Source organism: Athene cunicularia (genome assembly GCF_003259725.1).
Source record: "Athene cunicularia isolate RWA chromosome 1 unlocalized genomic scaffold, athCun1 chr1_part1, whole genome shotgun sequence".
NCBI classification, from domain to species: domain Eukaryota; kingdom Metazoa; phylum Chordata; class Aves; order Strigiformes; family Strigidae; genus Athene; species Athene cunicularia.
This window is the reverse complement of record NW_020799091.1, coordinates 43,840,751-43,859,048: the sequence shown is the minus strand read 5'-3', so window position 1 is coordinate 43,859,048 and position 18,298 is coordinate 43,840,751. Positions and strand designations below refer to the sequence as shown.

Below are 18,298 nucleotides of genomic sequence, written 5' to 3'. Positions count from 1 at the left end.
GTTTTATGGGAAATAGCAAGTCCCTGTGCTCCATCACAGGGGGCTGCATGAAGGGTTACAGAACTGCGGCAGCTCTCTAGCTCTGGTCTCTGGAAAAGCCCTAAACTCTTAAGAGGTCATAAGACTCCCCAAACAAAGTTAAAAATTAAATTATAAGGGAAAAGCAGGGAGCTCCACAAGGTTTATGAAAGTTTGGCTCTAGAAGAGAAGCTCTCCTGACAGCAAACTGCTCTGGATGGGGCAGCAGACACAACCTCAGTTTGTAGTCAGTCACCCCTACACTCTTTTACACAATGCCACTGCATTAAGTGGTTATTTACCAGTTTGTATTGGTGCAGTAGTTGTCCTACTATTAGTTTGGTACATGCTATTGCATGTATTGCACTTCAAGGCAAGACAGAGAAGAGGCTTAAGAGTATGAGGAGCAGTTATTATAAAGAAGAAATGAGACTGAGAGGAAATGCTTCCTTTCCAAGTTTATCAAAGCAAAAGTTGTACTAATTTATTTAATTTGCAGCAAAGAAGATTGTCACATTATTAGGGAAGAAAAGTTATGTACTGTAGACCAGTTTGCCAGTTTTTAAAAGGTTAAAAAAAAAAATATATATATCTATCTATCTATCTCTTTATATGTCAGGAATGGTCTAGGTATAAGAATATCCAGTCTTACAAGAGAGTAGTCATGAACTACGTGACCTCTGAGCTCCTTCCAGCTATATATGCCATTTCCACATGAAAGAGCTTATTACTCATTCAGCCTCATCATCTGAATACCAAACCAAGAGAAAATTCTTAGTTAAGCATGTATGCATCTGCAGGATTTAGGGCATAAGACAGAACAAAGTCAGTTTCAGGGGGAGTTTTGGTGGTGTTTTGGAAATGAGGTACTTCACAGCAACTGCTCAAAACACATAGCAACCTATACGCAAAAAGGTCTACAAATAAATCAGTTTATTTTAGGATGCATAGTTTTAAGTGTCAAGTCAGAAATTGATATCTATAATGCCTACTATGACCTGACATTGTTAAAACAGCAAAAAAAGAAAAACCCTATACCCATGGTGGGGAGACAGACACAAGTACTCCCCCCTCAAGTAACTATAATTACTCAGATCAGGAAATTATCAGCTTTGAATATACACAGTTTAAGTGGCACTTACACTATCATATATAACTCAAACACCAGACTCTATAACTCTAGCGTTATGGTAAAAGTTGCATAGGTAATTATGATTTATTACAATTTAAAGTCTAAGGTACTGGTTGCATCCCATTTATTCTCTCTAATGAATTCTGTTCCCAAAATAAATTCCTCTCTATGGCCTTTTGATTCTCATCACTTGCTGGGGGTAGAGAAGAAGGAACTTACTAGTCTTTATGTGCAAGTTTATTAGTGTTACATTGCTTAGAGAAGCTCTTGGTGGTCCAACTGTGCTCCTCTAGTGGCCTGCTGCCCTGGAACCACTGGAGATGCCTGCAGAAAGATGGGAGAGTACAAAATGGTGGTGCTGAGGATTCCTATGCACCATTGGCATTTTCTATATTTCCACAGAGATTATGTAACGGTGTCAGACAACAACAAAAATCTGTTTTTTCCATTCCTTGATGAAGGATTGTCTTGATCTAATAAAAATGACTGTCCTACAAGCTCTGAAGGACAAAGGGCTCCTCCTGGGCACCTCCAATGACATAGTTATGTGTGAATGGGGCAGGTACCAGTGGAGAGAATATCTACAGCTACTGCAATGTTTTCTTTGAAGAACCTCCAGAAACCACATAAGAAAAAGTAACAGAAACATATATTTTGGAAGGGAACATTCAAAGTAAAAGCAGGTCTGGACTTCATTACATAGCTTCTGGTCACAGTTGCTATATGAATCCACCTGCTCAAGGAGTCATTTTAAGACACAAATACTTGAAAAAAAAAAAAAAAAGTTTTTGCCACCTCAAGGAAGAAGATCCAAACCCTACACAGCCTTGCTGCCAGAGGAAGGAACAAAAGTAATACAGGACAAAACCAGAGAACCCTGAAAGATGTGCTGTTTGTGTCTGAATTTGAGAAAGAGGGGTGTGGAAAGATGAGAACAGCCACTTTTGTTATTTGCCCCATCCCCTCCAGGGTGCACTGACAGCATCCAGCACAGCCCTTGCATAACCCTGTCTCAGGTCAGCAGCGGGGACTTGACTTTCGCTACACCTTGATCTCTTACCTTTGTCTATACCTAGTGACGGAGAAGGTGCGAATCTGGATAATTCCAGTTCCACTGCTGCTTCCAGCAGTCCTGTGCAATGTTACCACTGATTTCAGGGAGGCATCACAAAAACCTGGCAAGCTGAGACAACCCCAAGGCCTGCTGACCAAACATTTCATGGTAATGGCAGTTGGCACAAGAATCTTAAATAAAACTCTAGTATGAAAGTCAAAAGCTGGTAGAACAGAGGTAGCCCTCCAAGGTTTTGTTAAGACAAAGATTCATAGAAGTCAAAGCTACATACACTTCAAATTCATAACGGTATGTGTCTCTGTCAAAAAATATGTCTATGAAAAGTGACTGTCAGGCTGTGTATTAGATTTATCAATAGTGATCAAAGGATGGATTTGGGGGCATCAATAAAGTGAATGGCCCAGCTTTCATTCAATGGCTTTGAAGAAACAGAATTAAGCAATGTCCTACAAAACCAACAAAAAGCTTGTTAACATTCTTGCCTACATGCAGGAGTAAGTCTACAATGTAACTACCCAAAACACTTTTTCTCAAAACAAAAAATGGCTACAACAAAACAATTCTGAAAAATATATTCAACTCTATTTGAAAACAACTTATTCTAGAATTAAAGATTTCCCTTATGAACACTGTAACAGCAAGTTGAGAACCCCTGCAAAATATCTTCTGAATCTTTGGGAAGTCACCATATACTGCCATGAAAGACGTTATTTTAATCACATCTGAAAACTTTGCACAAAGTGAAACTGGATTAAGCTGTAAGTGTTTTGTTGGCTAAGGAAAGCTTTTGTGAGCAAACTTGTGATAACAACATTTCTGGTAAAAAGAAAAAAAAAAGAAATACTACATGTGAAAAATACTATGGAATACAATTCTTTGTAGTTCTTGAAGTTAAGTAATTTTGGAAACATTGTAAAGATTTTTGTCCTACTGTCAAAAAAAAACTACAGAAGTGTTCAGATTAACAGAAAATAACTGACAAAACATCAACTCAACCTTGTTCTGCATCTTGAGTCTATTTTTTCACATAAATGAAATATTTGTGAAATTCATAGCATCTGAATGCTGAATACACATTTTATCAGTATGACATAGTGAAGGCTATTTTAAGATGCTGGAATGTCATTTATTTGTGCCCCTTAGCTCAGCAATTTGTAAATTATTAGCTCTAGAGAACTAAAACAAAGTAAAGCCTGTTTAAGCCCATTTGAACGGACTACTAGCATTTAATTTAAACACCAATTCAAGATCTAATGACAAAACCCAGCATATACCATTTATCATAAAATTCAAAAGGAAGACATGTGTGATATATACTGACTGGAAGACAAGAACAACATATTTTTTTTAAGGCTAAAGCTTGTTCCTTTCAGTTTCCTTAGATTCCAAACAAGTACCTACATTCCTGCTGGTAATGAAGCCCCTGAGGAGCAAGTTTAGCTTGAGATGTCACTTTCAAGCCTTTCCCCTAGAGCATCAGTAGGAGAGAAGGAAAAGAGTAATATGATTAAGCATAATGCTGTTTAAGTATCTGTTTTTCTTACAGGAGAGTCCTGTATTTAATATCAGCATCACACCTTTAGGAGGGAAGAGACTTGTACTATCAGATTCCCATTGAGTTTTATGGGAAATAGCAAGTCCCTGTGCTCCATCACAGGGGGCTGCATGAAGGGTTACAGAACTGCGGCAGCTCTCTAGCTCTGGTCTCTGGAAAAGCCCTAAACTCTTAAGAGGTCATAAGACTCCCCAAACAAAGTTAAAAATTAAATTATAAGGGAAAAGCAGGGAGCTCCACAAGGTTTATGAAAGTTTGGCTCTAGAAGAGAAGCTCTCCTGACAGCAAACTGCTCTGGATGGGGCAGCAGACACAACCTTCTGTTTGTTTGCTTTTTAAATCCATGAAACAGAACACACCTACCACATCTCTTTTCATCCTGAGCAATTCATTCAAAGTCAAAGCTTTGGTCTGAAGCTTAAGGTCTGATTTTATTTTATTTAGTTCTGGGCTTGCCTTAAAGGAGCAGTAAGAGGGGTTTAAAACTGGCAACATCATTCACCAGGAAATACAAGTTACCTGCTCTTAAGGTACTATGGAGTACACTTGTTTCAAGTTTTTCAAGTTTGAGAAAAAAAATCTGGACTTCAGAAATTCCTTACTTTAATTAATGACTTGCTCTAACTTGACTTTAAATTAGTTTAATCACTATGAAGGAACAGTAAAAAAAGTTTGGCATGACCTAATATTTTAAAGTAACAGCTTTAAAATGGTACTTTACTGTTCAACCAAGCTCTACTTTGAGCCACAGGACTGTCATACTAGGCTTCAAGGAGAAGGAAAAAAAATAAGTAGTGTCTATACTGACACAACTCTGAGACCTGGGTAACAAGAGAGAATGAAAATTCGCAAGTGGCAATGAATGGTCCTGCTGCATGGTCCCACTCCTGGCTGGCTCCTCTTTGGTGGTGGTCTCTGTCCTCACAGCAGGAGAGGACAGAGGGCTCCTGTGGTGCCCTCTGTCCCCAATCCAGACATTTTTATCAGAAAATTTTAATTTCACGTATTGGGGAACAGAAATTCACATACTGGGGAACATATTGGGGAAGAAAAGTTTTGAGAAAGGATGCTCTAGAATCCTCCACACTTAGACAAAGAGAAGTAAAAATTAAGCATCCAATTGGTAACTCTAAAACAAAAAAAATCTAACAGAGATAATTTTTATTTTGAACAGTTATCTGGAAGTTTTAAGTCTTTAACCACCTAAAAGAAATTTTAGTGAGGAAAGTATCACACTGAAGCACTGAAACCCAAGCTAAATAATTTCTTTTCTCTGGCAACTGGTTTTATCCCCAGTTGGAAATATCTTCTCTCTGTTTTGTGCTTGAAGAAAAAAAAGTTCAAATACACAGACAGGCTGCTGTAGCAGATCTGAGTTGAGATGTTCCTGTTTACCTCAGCTGGGCAATTTCCTAACTCTGATGGGTGCCACTAAAGCAATCAGATTGTTTAACATCCTATGCAAATTACTGGAGATGAATGCTCAAATCTACCAGCACACATACAAATGGAAATTAGCAAAAAGCAGCAATATGGTAATTCAGCATGATGCTGAACTTAATACAAACATCACTAAAGGAAATCAACAGGAGACAGGAAGCAAGACAAATTTTGGGACCGTAGCACTAGTTAAGCAGAAGGTCCACACATTCGAAACAGATAAAATCCCACTCCATAGATTGTTCTTTGATCTGGAACAAAGAATCTTTACCTGCTCTAAAAAAACCCAACCCAAACCAAACAACCCACAGAAAACCTCCTCCAGCCATGAATACATCTTAAAGCTGTTGTGGCAGACATTCAGTACTAGCCATCTTGAACCTTCCCCCCCCCCAACTTGATCTCTGTGTAGTTAAGCAAATATTAATAACTGAAAAGTAAGTACACAAAGTGATTTTACTAAGAGGGTAATTAACAATTTCATTTAAGTTTAGCAGCTGATTTTTAGTTGGCATTAAACCAACAGGAGTTTAAAAGAACCTATTACATGTGGATAAGATTCTGAATAACCGTGCGGGTTACCAGTTGGCAGTTTGATGTGGCCCTCAGACTTCAAAGGCTGTTTTCAGAAGAAAACAGGACAAAGGCAGAGAGGTCTTTATCATAATTTACTGTAAATAAATAGACAAATCCACTATGTGCTAGAAAGCTGATGTAAGGAAAAGACTGAACTTGGCATGAGCTTCATCAATGTTTTAGGAGCCCTTACTTAACCGGTAGTTTTTTGATCAGAAGATGACAGTAATTTGGAAAGGCAAGAGCAAATAGTCCAGTACCACAGAAGGACACAGATAGCAACTTTGCTATCAGCATATGCTGGGAGGTCACATCACCAGACTGCAATGGAGCATGTGCCCAAGCATTTCCTGACACCTTAAGTGAACAAGTCAGAGCCTCCCACCCAGGGCACACACAGCTCCAACTCTTAGTTTTTTACTGGTCAGCCTTAACAATTCCTATTACCCTAGTCATAAATACACAGGTAAGACAGTCAAAACTGACAATCCCCAGTGTCAGCGTTATAGGAACTGCGTTAAGGTCTAATCACTAAATACACACACTGCTGATGATTAGGCCATGCAGAAATATAAGGATCTCCCCATTACCAGAATTTTCTGATGAAAAACCAGCAAAGACATACAGCTTAAAATTAATGTAGTGTGAAATGAAAAGTACAAACCTTTAAGTGGAAAGCTGCCTAATGTAATTTTCACAATTACCATTTAACTTAAGAAGCAGATCAAAGAAGTGCATCATTTACATTTTCAAACATTAAGTTTTAAAGATCAAAGACCTCTAGTATTTCCAGACTGCATATATGCGAGTAACTTGGTTAGAGTAATGAATCCATGCAGAGGGAGAACATGAGCTGCTCATTTGCTCTGTGCAGCAGTTTCCCCATCGTCTGAGACCACAGCAAGTGGTATCTCAACAAGCACCCATTGACACTATATATATAAATAGAAGCAAGGGGCTTCAGGGTCTAAAATAGCATTATACCAATTTTCTGACTGCTGGAGAACTCTCTCCCTGAAATTAGATACTGCTTCAGAGATTTTTTTTCACAACTCCAGCCTGACAACTGGGATTTAACAGTGCTTATACGATGTTCCGGAAGACATTAAAGACCTTATTTCATTGTTGTGTTTAACCAAAACTGTGTTTTCATGACAGTACTGTAGCCTAATTATGCTCAAAAGTTAAACTGAGGGAAGTTCACTATGTAAATATTGCAAAAAACCCGATGTCAGTTTAATTCTATGTAGAAATGAAATAGCAGCAGCAGAGGTGATATTTTAATGACCACTGGGAGTTATTGCAAACAGACCCTGGTCAAATTCAGTGTTAAGTAGAAAGTGTCCTGGCACTTATATCCAGGAAACAATCAAATTTTTAGATCATCCTGAAGACTCATGCCTACTTCTGAGCGCCTCCCAAAAAAACACAGCTTAGAATTCAAGATTAAAACCAGATTTTTCTCGGCAGAAAACCAGAAAGCTTCATGGCCATAAAATCTATGCTAAAAAAAAAAAAAAAAAAAAAAAAAGAGACGATCATTTAAACTGAACCAGTAAACAGGAGCTGCTCATGGAAGCTTCGAAGATGGCCAAAACTTCTTTTATTGAGTTGAGGAACATGACACCATCATATCTGTATTGTGCAACAATATTTGGTACCTGATTGCTGATGCTACAGTAACATTCAATCCCCAGTCCTCCTCATTGGATGCAAAGGTCCTCAATACACTATGCTGCCCATCAGACTGGTCCCAAGCACAGGATGAATTTTTATCTGCACCTCCCTTATGTTACCTATTTCTCTTCTGAATCACAGGATTAAAACTATTTTGAAAAGTAGATAGGAGGGGATATATAATGTTAACATTTACACAGAGACTAATTCTTACATCACAGTATTACACATCTCATACAGGAAAGAAAGGGGCATACAAAATCCACATACCTACCCCTAAACACGAGAGGATTTAAAGCAGCCTTCTCAATAGAAGCTTCTCTGACAGACACTTCTTGTGGTAAGGTTGTTGCATTCTGTAACTGTCAAGCTCTTCAAGATGAACAGCCATTACACATTTACAATAGTTGAGGAACCTATGTATTATGAGTACTCTGGGAAACAGTCTTCCTAACAGATAAAAGAAGTTATATAGAAGCAACTTTCATACTTTAAAACTTCTCCCACCAAATAAATAGATGAAGAAAACTATAAGCTGTGTTGGGCTGTAATTAAGCCATAGCATCCTTATCTCAAAGGATGTTTATGTTGCATAACATCGTAAAATACGTGGGTATTCCTGCCAGACCTAAACTGGCTGACAATGATTTCTGTGTGACAGCAGCTACACTGTACCAAATTCTCAGCCTACATGAGGTAGGTAGACACAGCCAAAGCATTTAAAAGTCTTAATCTGCATGTCAAAAATTTAAACCACTATGTGCAATCTAAACAACATTGTATGCATCAGTAGATAAAAAAATGATAAAACTGGTGCATGTCACATCTACCTATTGGGATGACAAGGATCTGGAGATCCAGATCTCTTCTCCATATGCTCCCCCCAGGAGCAATGTCTGTTAAACTGAGCCTGCACCAGGTTCATCTATTCCCAGACTGCACAATAACACAAGAATAAAGCTAAGATGTGGCCGACCTACAGCCACAGTGCAGCTGGGTTAGGGATAACACTCTAAGGAAATAAAAAAACAAGACAGAGGTGAGGAAGGCTGGCATACCTTTAAAAACAGCTGAGACACACCAATATCCTTTCTGTGTATCTGAAAGGTAGCGTGACATTAGAGATATCTTCTGCTGCCTTAGAGACACCCTCTTCTATCCTGTCTCCTCAGCTGATCACAGAGGAAAGAGAAAACAATCAGATGAGTCACCACTGGAAATCTGCACGGCTGGATCGCATCTAAACCATCTATGCACCAGACACAGGAAACCAAATTACTGCCAGCCTCCCGACCACGTCTGCTTAGACACTGGAAAATGCTGCTCCAACCTTACACTTCGTTACCATGACCAGTAGATACTGTTCTTGCAAGAGAGTTGCCCGCATGCAAAGAACAAAATTTGTTGTCGAAATGTGCACGTTAAGTATTTTGTGTTCTGACAAGATTAACTCTTATATTGAGAAACAGACATGACTTAATAGCATTATTCTTCTTAATTACAGTATATCCAAATAGGGTTAGGAAAAGAACATTCACCTTTTACTGTAATTTTCAAGGGTATACAGATTTCACAAGGAAAGATAAAAGATTACACCAGAAAAAAGAATGCCACAAGATTTTAGTTGCCACACTACAAAACCCAAAAAGGTATATATTTTAGAAATTTCCAGCTGGGGAGGTAAGAAAGGGAAGGAGACAGAAAAGAAACCATAGGTACACACATATACACATTTTTCAGTCCGGTCTAACAGTAGGTTTCCATGGCCCTTGGTAGGTAAAGCAGATGAGATACTGATTTTACAAATATATAAGTGAAAAATACTAAAATAAGTGCAATAACACATTCAGAAATTTAGAACAGTCTGAGGCTGTATTCCCCAATATTTCAAATGTGCAAAATGCAAAACAAATGAAAAAAAAAAAAAACAGATCTAAAAAGCCAGTTGTTCTACAAAATTTCATGATTTAAATACTTACGAGGTAAGAAATCCACTCCAGTAAGAACAGAAAAGGTAGCTATTTACAAATAACCTTAGGTGCACATTTCTCCCCTTTCCAAGCCTCTCTCCTCTGTCATTTCTCCACAGCACACAGCTCCCAACTCTATCCACTGACAACTGACATGCAGAACTTCCTGGAGCCTTTAACGATGCTCTCAAATGAGATTGCAGTCTATGTCTGCAAGACCAACCCCAACGTCACAGAGGGCTTTTGGATTTTATCAGATGCATGCTAGGTCATTAGTGAGGAACCCAGTCTGTGCATTTTAATGGGGATTTGTCTTTGAAAAAATTCATTGACACGTAAGACTCATAGTTGTGAAGCAATACCCTCCTGAATAATCATCGAGTTGATGTTTATTATATCAGGGGGTTTTTCCCTCCACAGCATCAGGCAAATGACTGTGAAAGATATCCATCTGTACCTGGAGCTCATGCCTTCATCTTCACCCCATTTTCATTCAGTCCAAATAAGAACAACTCCATGCAACATTTTTATTGAATGTCAAGAACTCGCAACAAGGAAGCCCACGTGACATTAAAAAAAAAAAAAAAAAAAAAAAAAAAAGCAAAGATGAGACCTTTGTAATCAGTTAGGACAGTCAATGTCCCTTTGTTACAATCCCTTCTATTTGCAAAAGAACCCAGAATCAAATTTCCAGCCCATTTTTACTTGGGATTACATTTTCAGGTGCATCAAAAAATTGCATTTTGTCAGTGGTACTGTTTAGGCAAACAGCATGGTGACACAAAGAAGAAAATAGGTTTTTCCTACAGTGGAAATGCAGCAATGCTTAGCTTTGTCCCCAGCTTCACCTAACCCAAAAGAGTATCCAAAGAAACATTTCAAGGGAGTGCAACAGCTGTTGCTACAACCCCCCCCAACCCTGTAGTGTCAAACCTGGATCTTAATTTTTCTTCCTCTTTTCTACAGTCACTTTGACATCTGGCTTCATTTGCTTCCATTCTTTATCACATCGTGATTTACTGGCTGACATGGTCATTTGACTACATAGAAAGTCTCAGATCAAACTCCATGAGCTAGATTTTTCAAATTCCTTCCTGAAGGAAAAAAATAATAAATAAATAACAAAGAGCTGGGCCTATAAAGTACTTCCAGGAAAGAATTTGCAAATAACACTGGAGATTAGATCTGGGATTAGATTGCACCCCTGAAGGGCAGGTGATGATCACTGCAAAACTGCTGGGCCAGATGGCCCAACACCTCTGAAGGACCATCTCCCAACCAATGAAACCCCAGAAAGATTCAAGGGCTACTTCTGCCATAGTGGAAGTCAGTGTGTAAGCATATCAAATACTTCCAAATGCTTTGGCCTAGAAACTCCTGGCAGAGTTTCTATTTAAAACAGCTCTAACTGTATAAGACTTATGAAATTCATCCTGAAGAAGTTATTTATGGCTGGAAGCCAGTCTCCCTAATTCAGGTGTCTAGCTTATACCTCGACCCCAGGCACCTAGCAAACAGCTCTCGAGTCACATAAGGAAGAGACACACACAATGAGCAGAAGCAGGTGACTTGAGAAGCCTCCAGGGAAAGTGATGGCTTCTCTAAATTCAGGTGCCTGACTCTCTTCATCCCATTAGCTCAGCTTCAAACCAACAGCAAGCTGCCACCAAAAGGCCAACTCCGCCAACACCACATCTTCCCTGGCATGAGTACTGGTGCCCATCTCACCTCCCTGGAGCCAAGCGATACCAAATAACCACAAAACAGGCCGAGTCCCCATCATCAGATGAATGCCCTAAGCCAAATCACTGGAGGGTCAGACAAACGCCACAAAAGGAGGTAGGAGAAGCACATGCCGAGCACAAAAGTTTCAATGATGGCTTGCTGTGATAACCTCCTGGCATTAACACAAAACCACATCATCATGGAACCTATCCTAGGAGCACAGTTTGGCTCAACCAACAGTTTTACTGCCTGTACTAGTTGAATTGATCCTAACCTAGATATTCCTTTAAAGTTGTGTTACATGACAATGATTTTGACATTTTTTGGCCAACGCAGTAATAACTACTTCCCAAAATCAGTGTATCCGGTTTCTTTTCTAATAGCATTGACTGAAAGATGAACCACGTCCAGAAACAAAAGTTAGGACTTTCACATGAGCTTGTGCAAAAAAAATGTGCCAACACACCCAGCACTGGCAAAAAAAAAACTAAAGCAAGTCTTATAAACCTCATGCCCTTCTAAGATAATCCCAGATGGTTTGTACCACAAATGCAAAACACTATTGAAATTAAGTTTCTCTATTCAGTGTAGCACAAATTAAAGTTCTACAGTTAAATATCCAACTGGAAGCTAGCACGCTGTGAGTCAGATCCATACAGCTTTCTTTTCATTGGAAAAGTAAAAAATTAGCACTATTCATAAATGCTAGATTTACAGCTGTTTGCAGAAGCTCACAGCTTGAGGAACCAAAGAACCTATTTTGAAGTAGCTTATTCACTACATGCCTTTAAAGTTAGATTTTCACTTGGATTGACCATGTTCAGATATGTGAAAAACAGCAAAACCAAAACACTCCTCCTAAGGTAATTTGGATAGTAAGTTAGGTGTGTCAAGCACACCTTAGACCAGCAGAAGCATTGGGTCTGAAAGCACATGCTGTTTTGCATTAAATTGCTGAAGTTGGAAAGCCCATTTTAAAAATGATAGTTAAGAGTTTTGTTAGTCTCATTAAGCAGAAAAAGTTGGGGGTTTTTTTTGTTGTTGTTTTAAGAAAAACCTCCTCCAGCAGTGGATAAAGGAACTTTAAAGAGGAGTGGTAGGTACAAGAAACAGCTGGAATGTATCCGGTTATTACAACACAATAAAACCCAAATGTTTTCTAAAGCTCTGCAAGGTCACAGTCTAATGTAATACACCCAAGTGCTCATTAAAAACTTTAAAATTTGGAACCAAAAAAAGGGGGGGGGGGGAGCATGCTAAATATGGAAATCATCACCTCACCTCCTCCCCAAATTATGGTCAGAAAGAAAATGCACGACTTCACAGAACTGAAGAATGGATGAGGACACAGCTTGAAAAATAAGCAAAAAAAAAAGAAAAGGAGGAAAAGAACAAAAGTAACATGACTAACTGTAGTTGGTAACCACAAAGTATAGAATAGAAGAAAACAAAAGTCCGGTCAGAATTGTCTGTAGATCCCCTTAAGCTGCAATGCATTTCCCCAGTATAGAAGACATACCCATTTCTATAGTCAACAAGTTAATTGTTCCTCTTAAAGTGCTTGCAGATGCTGCTTTCATGAAAAATTTTAAAACAACCCTCAAAACTACAAAGAGACTACAAAGAGAAACCATCCACAAAGGAAACTACACTGTGAACTCAGCTCAAAGCTATGCATGCCCATCGCACAGGACTGCGTGAAGGCAGACTTCGAGCATCTCAGAAATCCAAATATAGACTTAAGTTGAAAATACATAAATCCACCTTGCAGAAACAAGTAAATAGATTTTACTCTCAAGCAAAAATTGGTCACATTTTTCTCTCAAACACATCACCAAATACACCACAGATCCTTCCAGACCTCAGGACAGGTAAGAAAACCACAAAGTAACAGAGAATAATGTTCAGCCAGATAAAACAGTATTACTGTCACCCGCTCCCTCTGAAATATTATTGCTAGCCCTGTCATACGACATTTTTCCACAATACTTTCACAGTCTGTAGCCAGTGGAGAATTATTTCTAGGATTTACATTCCCACAGGATTTACTTAGCAGCACGTATATTTATGTATCAATTCATATTTATATATTAATTGGATACATTTAGATTTCCTCCATGAAAGGGATCACTGCCAAGAATCTACACACAATAACGAAATACTGATGCATGCACCTAAAGGAGGGTTAAATACATCCCTTATGTAGACATGAGCCAGGACTTTGGCAGCTGCACTGTAAGAAGTTCTCCAGAAACCAGCCCACCCAAGTTTTATGACTTGACAGAATTACTCAGTATTAGACATGGTTTAGGCAACACAATATATAGATTTTGCCTTTTCATTCACATATTTTCCAGTCTGACACCATCCAGGACATTGACTAGCTCTCTACACACTGCTTGAGAATATGTTACCCAGAACAAAGAAAAACCTTTTCATAGTCATTAGTTCACCTGAAATAAAGGTATCTACAAGAAGAGGATTTGAATGGTAAAATGAGACTTCTATCTCTACAGTTATTCCTCCCATCTGCCATACCAGACCGTATGCATTAAATTCATGCTTGGGGGAAAAACAAAACAAAATAATCACTGAGGTAAGATCTCTATGCAAATACAGGGAAAACATCGCTGCTAGATCTCTTGCTACATTTGCAGAAGCCATAAAAATATACAGTACAAATGCAGACCTCGAACAGTTTCAACAAATAGAAACATTTGGTGACCACATGTCAGAGACCATTCACTGGATTTGATTGCTGTACTGTTGGTTCAAACCAAAAGATTTCAGTAAGTAGACCTGGATCTCAAGTTTTATCCTCAAGCTGACTCTTTCTACCAAGCTACTCTGCAAATCTGCTTTTTTAATCTTCTGAGCAGGCAAGGGGCTTGGGGGGTGCATGTGTGTGTGAGTATACACACACTTTTTTTTTTGCCCCTCACAGAAAAAGACAAAACCAAAAGCCCCTAAATAATTTTCCAACATCCAAAATGTAACAGATACTTTTAAAATCACACAGGAAGATAGTTTTGGACTCCAAAAAGCACACTGTAATGCAATAATAAATGAGGTTGTTAGCACACACAACAGCATTCAGACAAACTAGGCTATTTCACTACCTATTTAACAGCCACGGGAGATAGGAGAAGCAGAGGTATCTTTAGTTGCCATCCAGACACGCTGAGCTCTCTTCCTCTAATGCTGCCTATCAAAAATGACAAAAACCTTATCTTGCTACAGAATTCCTAATGATGAAACACCTCTCTCCATCAATACTGGGCAGTGTTAGCACTAGTAAGGACTTTCATTCCACTGCAGTGTTCCTGCATGAGGGACAATCACAGGACTACAGGGTCCTCCTTGTGACTGAGACTGATGCTCTCGATGACAATATCAGATGAAATTAGTAGCTCTCAGAACATCTGACTTTAACAACTCTAGATCAGCAATTAGGGGAAGAAATTCAGCTCCCAAGGGGCCCTGTAATAGCTTGTGATATTAAGAGTTACTTGGCCCAACACCTATTTTCCACTTCAGTGGATCTGTTCAAGGTTGCTCCATGTGCTTTCCTACAGCTCTGCTGCTTCACTCCAACAATTCATTCAGGCACACGCTCACTGCCCACCCTCCCTCAGACGGGATCTGTACATTTGACTACTTGGGGGGGGGGGAATAAAATCAGGCATTATTTGCCTCTGGGCACTCTAACTAAAGATTTACAGACTTCGTGGGTCAGGTTTCAAGTTGCTTTAGCAAACAATTTCAAACCACAGACATTTACCTTAAGATTAGGGTTCATTTAAGACACAGAACAGGAATCAGAAGCTGATACATTTTACAAGAAAATAGCACTCTCTTCTTTCCTCTTGAACTCTTAGAAGGACATCACCCCTAAAATGGTGAAGGATGTTTTGGGGGAGAGGGACCATATCTCCTCTGTGTTCACAAGGATGAACTTTGTGGTGGACTGCAGAGAGGAAGAGCCAGACTGCCCTCCCACATTTTGAGGCAGGAAAACAGACTCGGCAGTCTGGGATATTTAATAGCTGGGGGAAGAATGCTTTGGTTTGGAGGAACAGCTTTTGGCTTGCTTAAGTTATAATATGGAACAGAACGCAGTAAAACAATTTTAACCCAGCTATTTCTAGCTTTGGCAAACACAGCTCTAACTCAGAGAAACTATTTCTAAGTTGTGGTGTTTCAGTGTTTTATTCTGGTCTCAATACACACCACCTGCCCAGCTGAAGTGCTAAGTAAAGGCTGAGCTGCGTATGAGTTTGACCAGCACCAGTTGTTACAGGCAGAGTTCAGGAGACTCCAAAAGTCCCAGATGCAAGAACCCACCACCACTAACCAGTGCTGGGTTCTGGATAAAGGACACCTGAGGAGAGTTTTAGTTTTGCACAGAAAATGATTACTCTTTCCTGAAAAGACGTAGCGTCCTTGACATCCAGCTCTCCAAAAGTGACTAACAGCCTCCAGCTAGAGTAACTGATATCAAGACAAGCAACATTATCTCCCCTCCCAGTTCACCACAGCACACAAAACACAAGAGGTTGGGGACTACACTTGAAGAGGTCTTTACACGGTAAAAGCATTTGCATGATAATGCCTTGTCTGCATTATCATAAACTATGCCTCAACGTGAATCTGAATTAAAGAACAAAGTCTTTCATTAACTAACAACAGATATCAGATGCAAATTTATGTTGTTCTTACTCTTAATGAAGTTGTTGGGGTTTCTGGGTTTAGGTTGGGTTTTTTTTGTGTAGAACTAAGATCAAATGTTTGAGCTACCACCAGCCAGTGGATGCTGTAAAACCTGGAGACTCCAGCTGGGAATAGGTAGAAGAGAAACCTGACCAGGACACAATTTTCTCTCCAAAAAACCTTCAAGAGCAGATGGGGTGACAATTTTGAAGTTTTTGGGTAGGTTTTTCTTCCCCCGAGATCTGACAAATACAGCTACTCATTCCTACTACAAGAAGTTCTCAGCTTCAAGGTTTAAGCTCAGGCCTCCTATGGGGTTTAAGTCTCAAGAGTCCAAAAAGCTCTGTATTGAAATACAGAAATATGTTAACACAGATTTAATTAGTAAGGGGAAATAGTAACAGTTTACAAAGAGATTTTTGCTTGTTCTTTTAAATACATAGCAGTTGGTGTTTGTATGCTTTCATCTTCCTCTAATGTTAGGGGGAAGCTGGCTCACAAAACTTTACCAAAACATAAGAACTTCAAGTTCATAAATATTTGGAAATCTGCCTCATCTTCAAAACTAACTGATTAATCATTACAAGTCACCAAATTTCACTCTCAATCATGTACACACTACTCCGTTTCCCCAAGACTCACGAAACCCTGGGACATCCCATTACTCTAAAAATATCTTTACTCTTCTCATACAACAATAGAATGGTTGGTTTTAGCTGTTTAATCCATCTGGATTTAAACAGTAGAGAAACACAACATTTTTAGTTACTCAGTTTACAATAAAGCATTTCTCCAAGGGGTAAGTTTAAACGTTACTTTAAAATAAGAACAGCTCTCATTTTAATCAGAAACATTAACAGAACATTAATCAGAAACATCAGAAACAAAGTATAACCGCACAACATAGATGGGGAAGGGTGGAAGCTGAACATACGTTTTTCCACTACACAAACTGCACGCTTTACACTTACATTGCTTTGCTAGTGCTCCCATGTGCTACTGGCAGGCAAAGAGGGAACCTTTTGTAGGAATGGTACAACCAGCCAGTATCAAATGAAAACTAATAACAATTAAAACAAATCCCCAAACCCTTAAAAGAGGGTTTTCAAAGACGACATTACATCACCTTAATGAAACTATTTAAAGTAAGCTTTGCCAATTTAAAGAAAGCAATGCAAGAAAGAAATGTATATGCGAGAGAGGAATGCTTTAATTACCTAAACTCACAGCTAGCTCTTTTACAAAACTGACACTTGGGGAAGGCAGGACTGCTTTAATTACCTACATTTAGGGACAGAACTTACAAAACTGGCACTTGTAGAAGTCATTTGCGATCCCCTTGCCTACAGTGCTCTCAGTTCAAAACGCTCAATAGATTTTTAAGCACTAGATGTCATCGTTTTACAGAGGAAACAAAGAAGCCTGGACTTGGGTCTTGACAAGCTTACAAAGATGGGGGGCAAAAAGTAACCAACACTCTTCTTTGAATATTTACTCCTTTGAAAGTTACTGGGATAGCATTTCTGACAACAGAAGTTTCATCTCAAGTGAATGGGTGCAAAGAAATGTTTTATATGTTAAAATACATATAAACCAGCACGCTAAAGCTCCTCTTTAAAAGCACACAAATGACCCTAAGTGAGGCTGTTCGGTATTTCTAACGTTTCCCAAAACACCTTCCACACCATCAGGCTCGCTCGCCCAGCCGCACGCCACCCGACACACGTACACGCTCAGGGACACCTACGAGCAACCTCCTTCCCCTCGCATTAGCATATAGGGCAGCTGTGTGATTTTGTGTTAACGATACAGTAACACAGACATTTACATCAAGCGCTGTGTGCAGTCAGACATTCATGTTTAAAACTAGAAGAGAAGAAAATTACTCTAATTTCAGGTTACTCTCCGTCCTGAACTCTTTCGAGACAGGAAGAAGATTGCCTTTAATTCTGACTGTCTCAGAGCAAGGGCTAGAGAAGTAATTTACAAGATGGCAAGGAATTATAAGCCTTAATGACAGGAGGGTGGCCATGCCAGCCTTTAATTTGGATTTTGGGGAGGGGGGCGTTGGCGATACTGCAAGGACAGATCTAACTTTCGCGGTACCTTCCAAGCACAGCATCTCGCAGCTGCTGACAAAGACACAAAGTTTGTGAGCCGCGTCCCTGGAGCTCCTGCCCGGCGACGGGGGCAGCCCCACGGCAGCGTCCTCCCGCCTCGGCCGTGCGCGGAGACCCCGGGCCCGCGCGGGGAACGGGGACGGCCCGGCCTCCCCACGGGGCAGCGGTGACAGGGGGGTGGCAGACACAAGAAAAGGACCAAGAGACGCCTTACCTCTACCCATCGCTGGGCTTCGGCGAACGCCGCCTGGCAGTCGCACTCCACGTCCTCTCTCCCGTCCATGGCCGGCGGAGGAATCT

The 18,298-nt window shown here is 39.7% G+C and overlaps 1 protein-coding gene across 16 annotated transcripts in view; it reads right to left on the bottom strand.

Moving 5' to 3' along the window:
- LMO7 (LIM domain 7) overlaps window positions 1-18,286 on the bottom strand; it is a 131,639-nt gene extending 113,353 nt beyond the window's left edge. For all 16 annotated transcript variants that reach the window (XM_026847937.1, XM_026847859.1, XM_026847884.1 and 13 more), the window contains exon 1: window positions 18,213-18,286. In XM_026847937.1, the coding sequence (XP_026703738.1) occupies window positions 18,213-18,281 (69 nt within the window). In that variant the 5' untranslated portion in view covers window positions 18,282-18,286. The remainder of the gene's footprint in view (window positions 1-18,212) is intronic.
- Window positions 18,287-18,298: the final 12 nt, after the last annotated feature.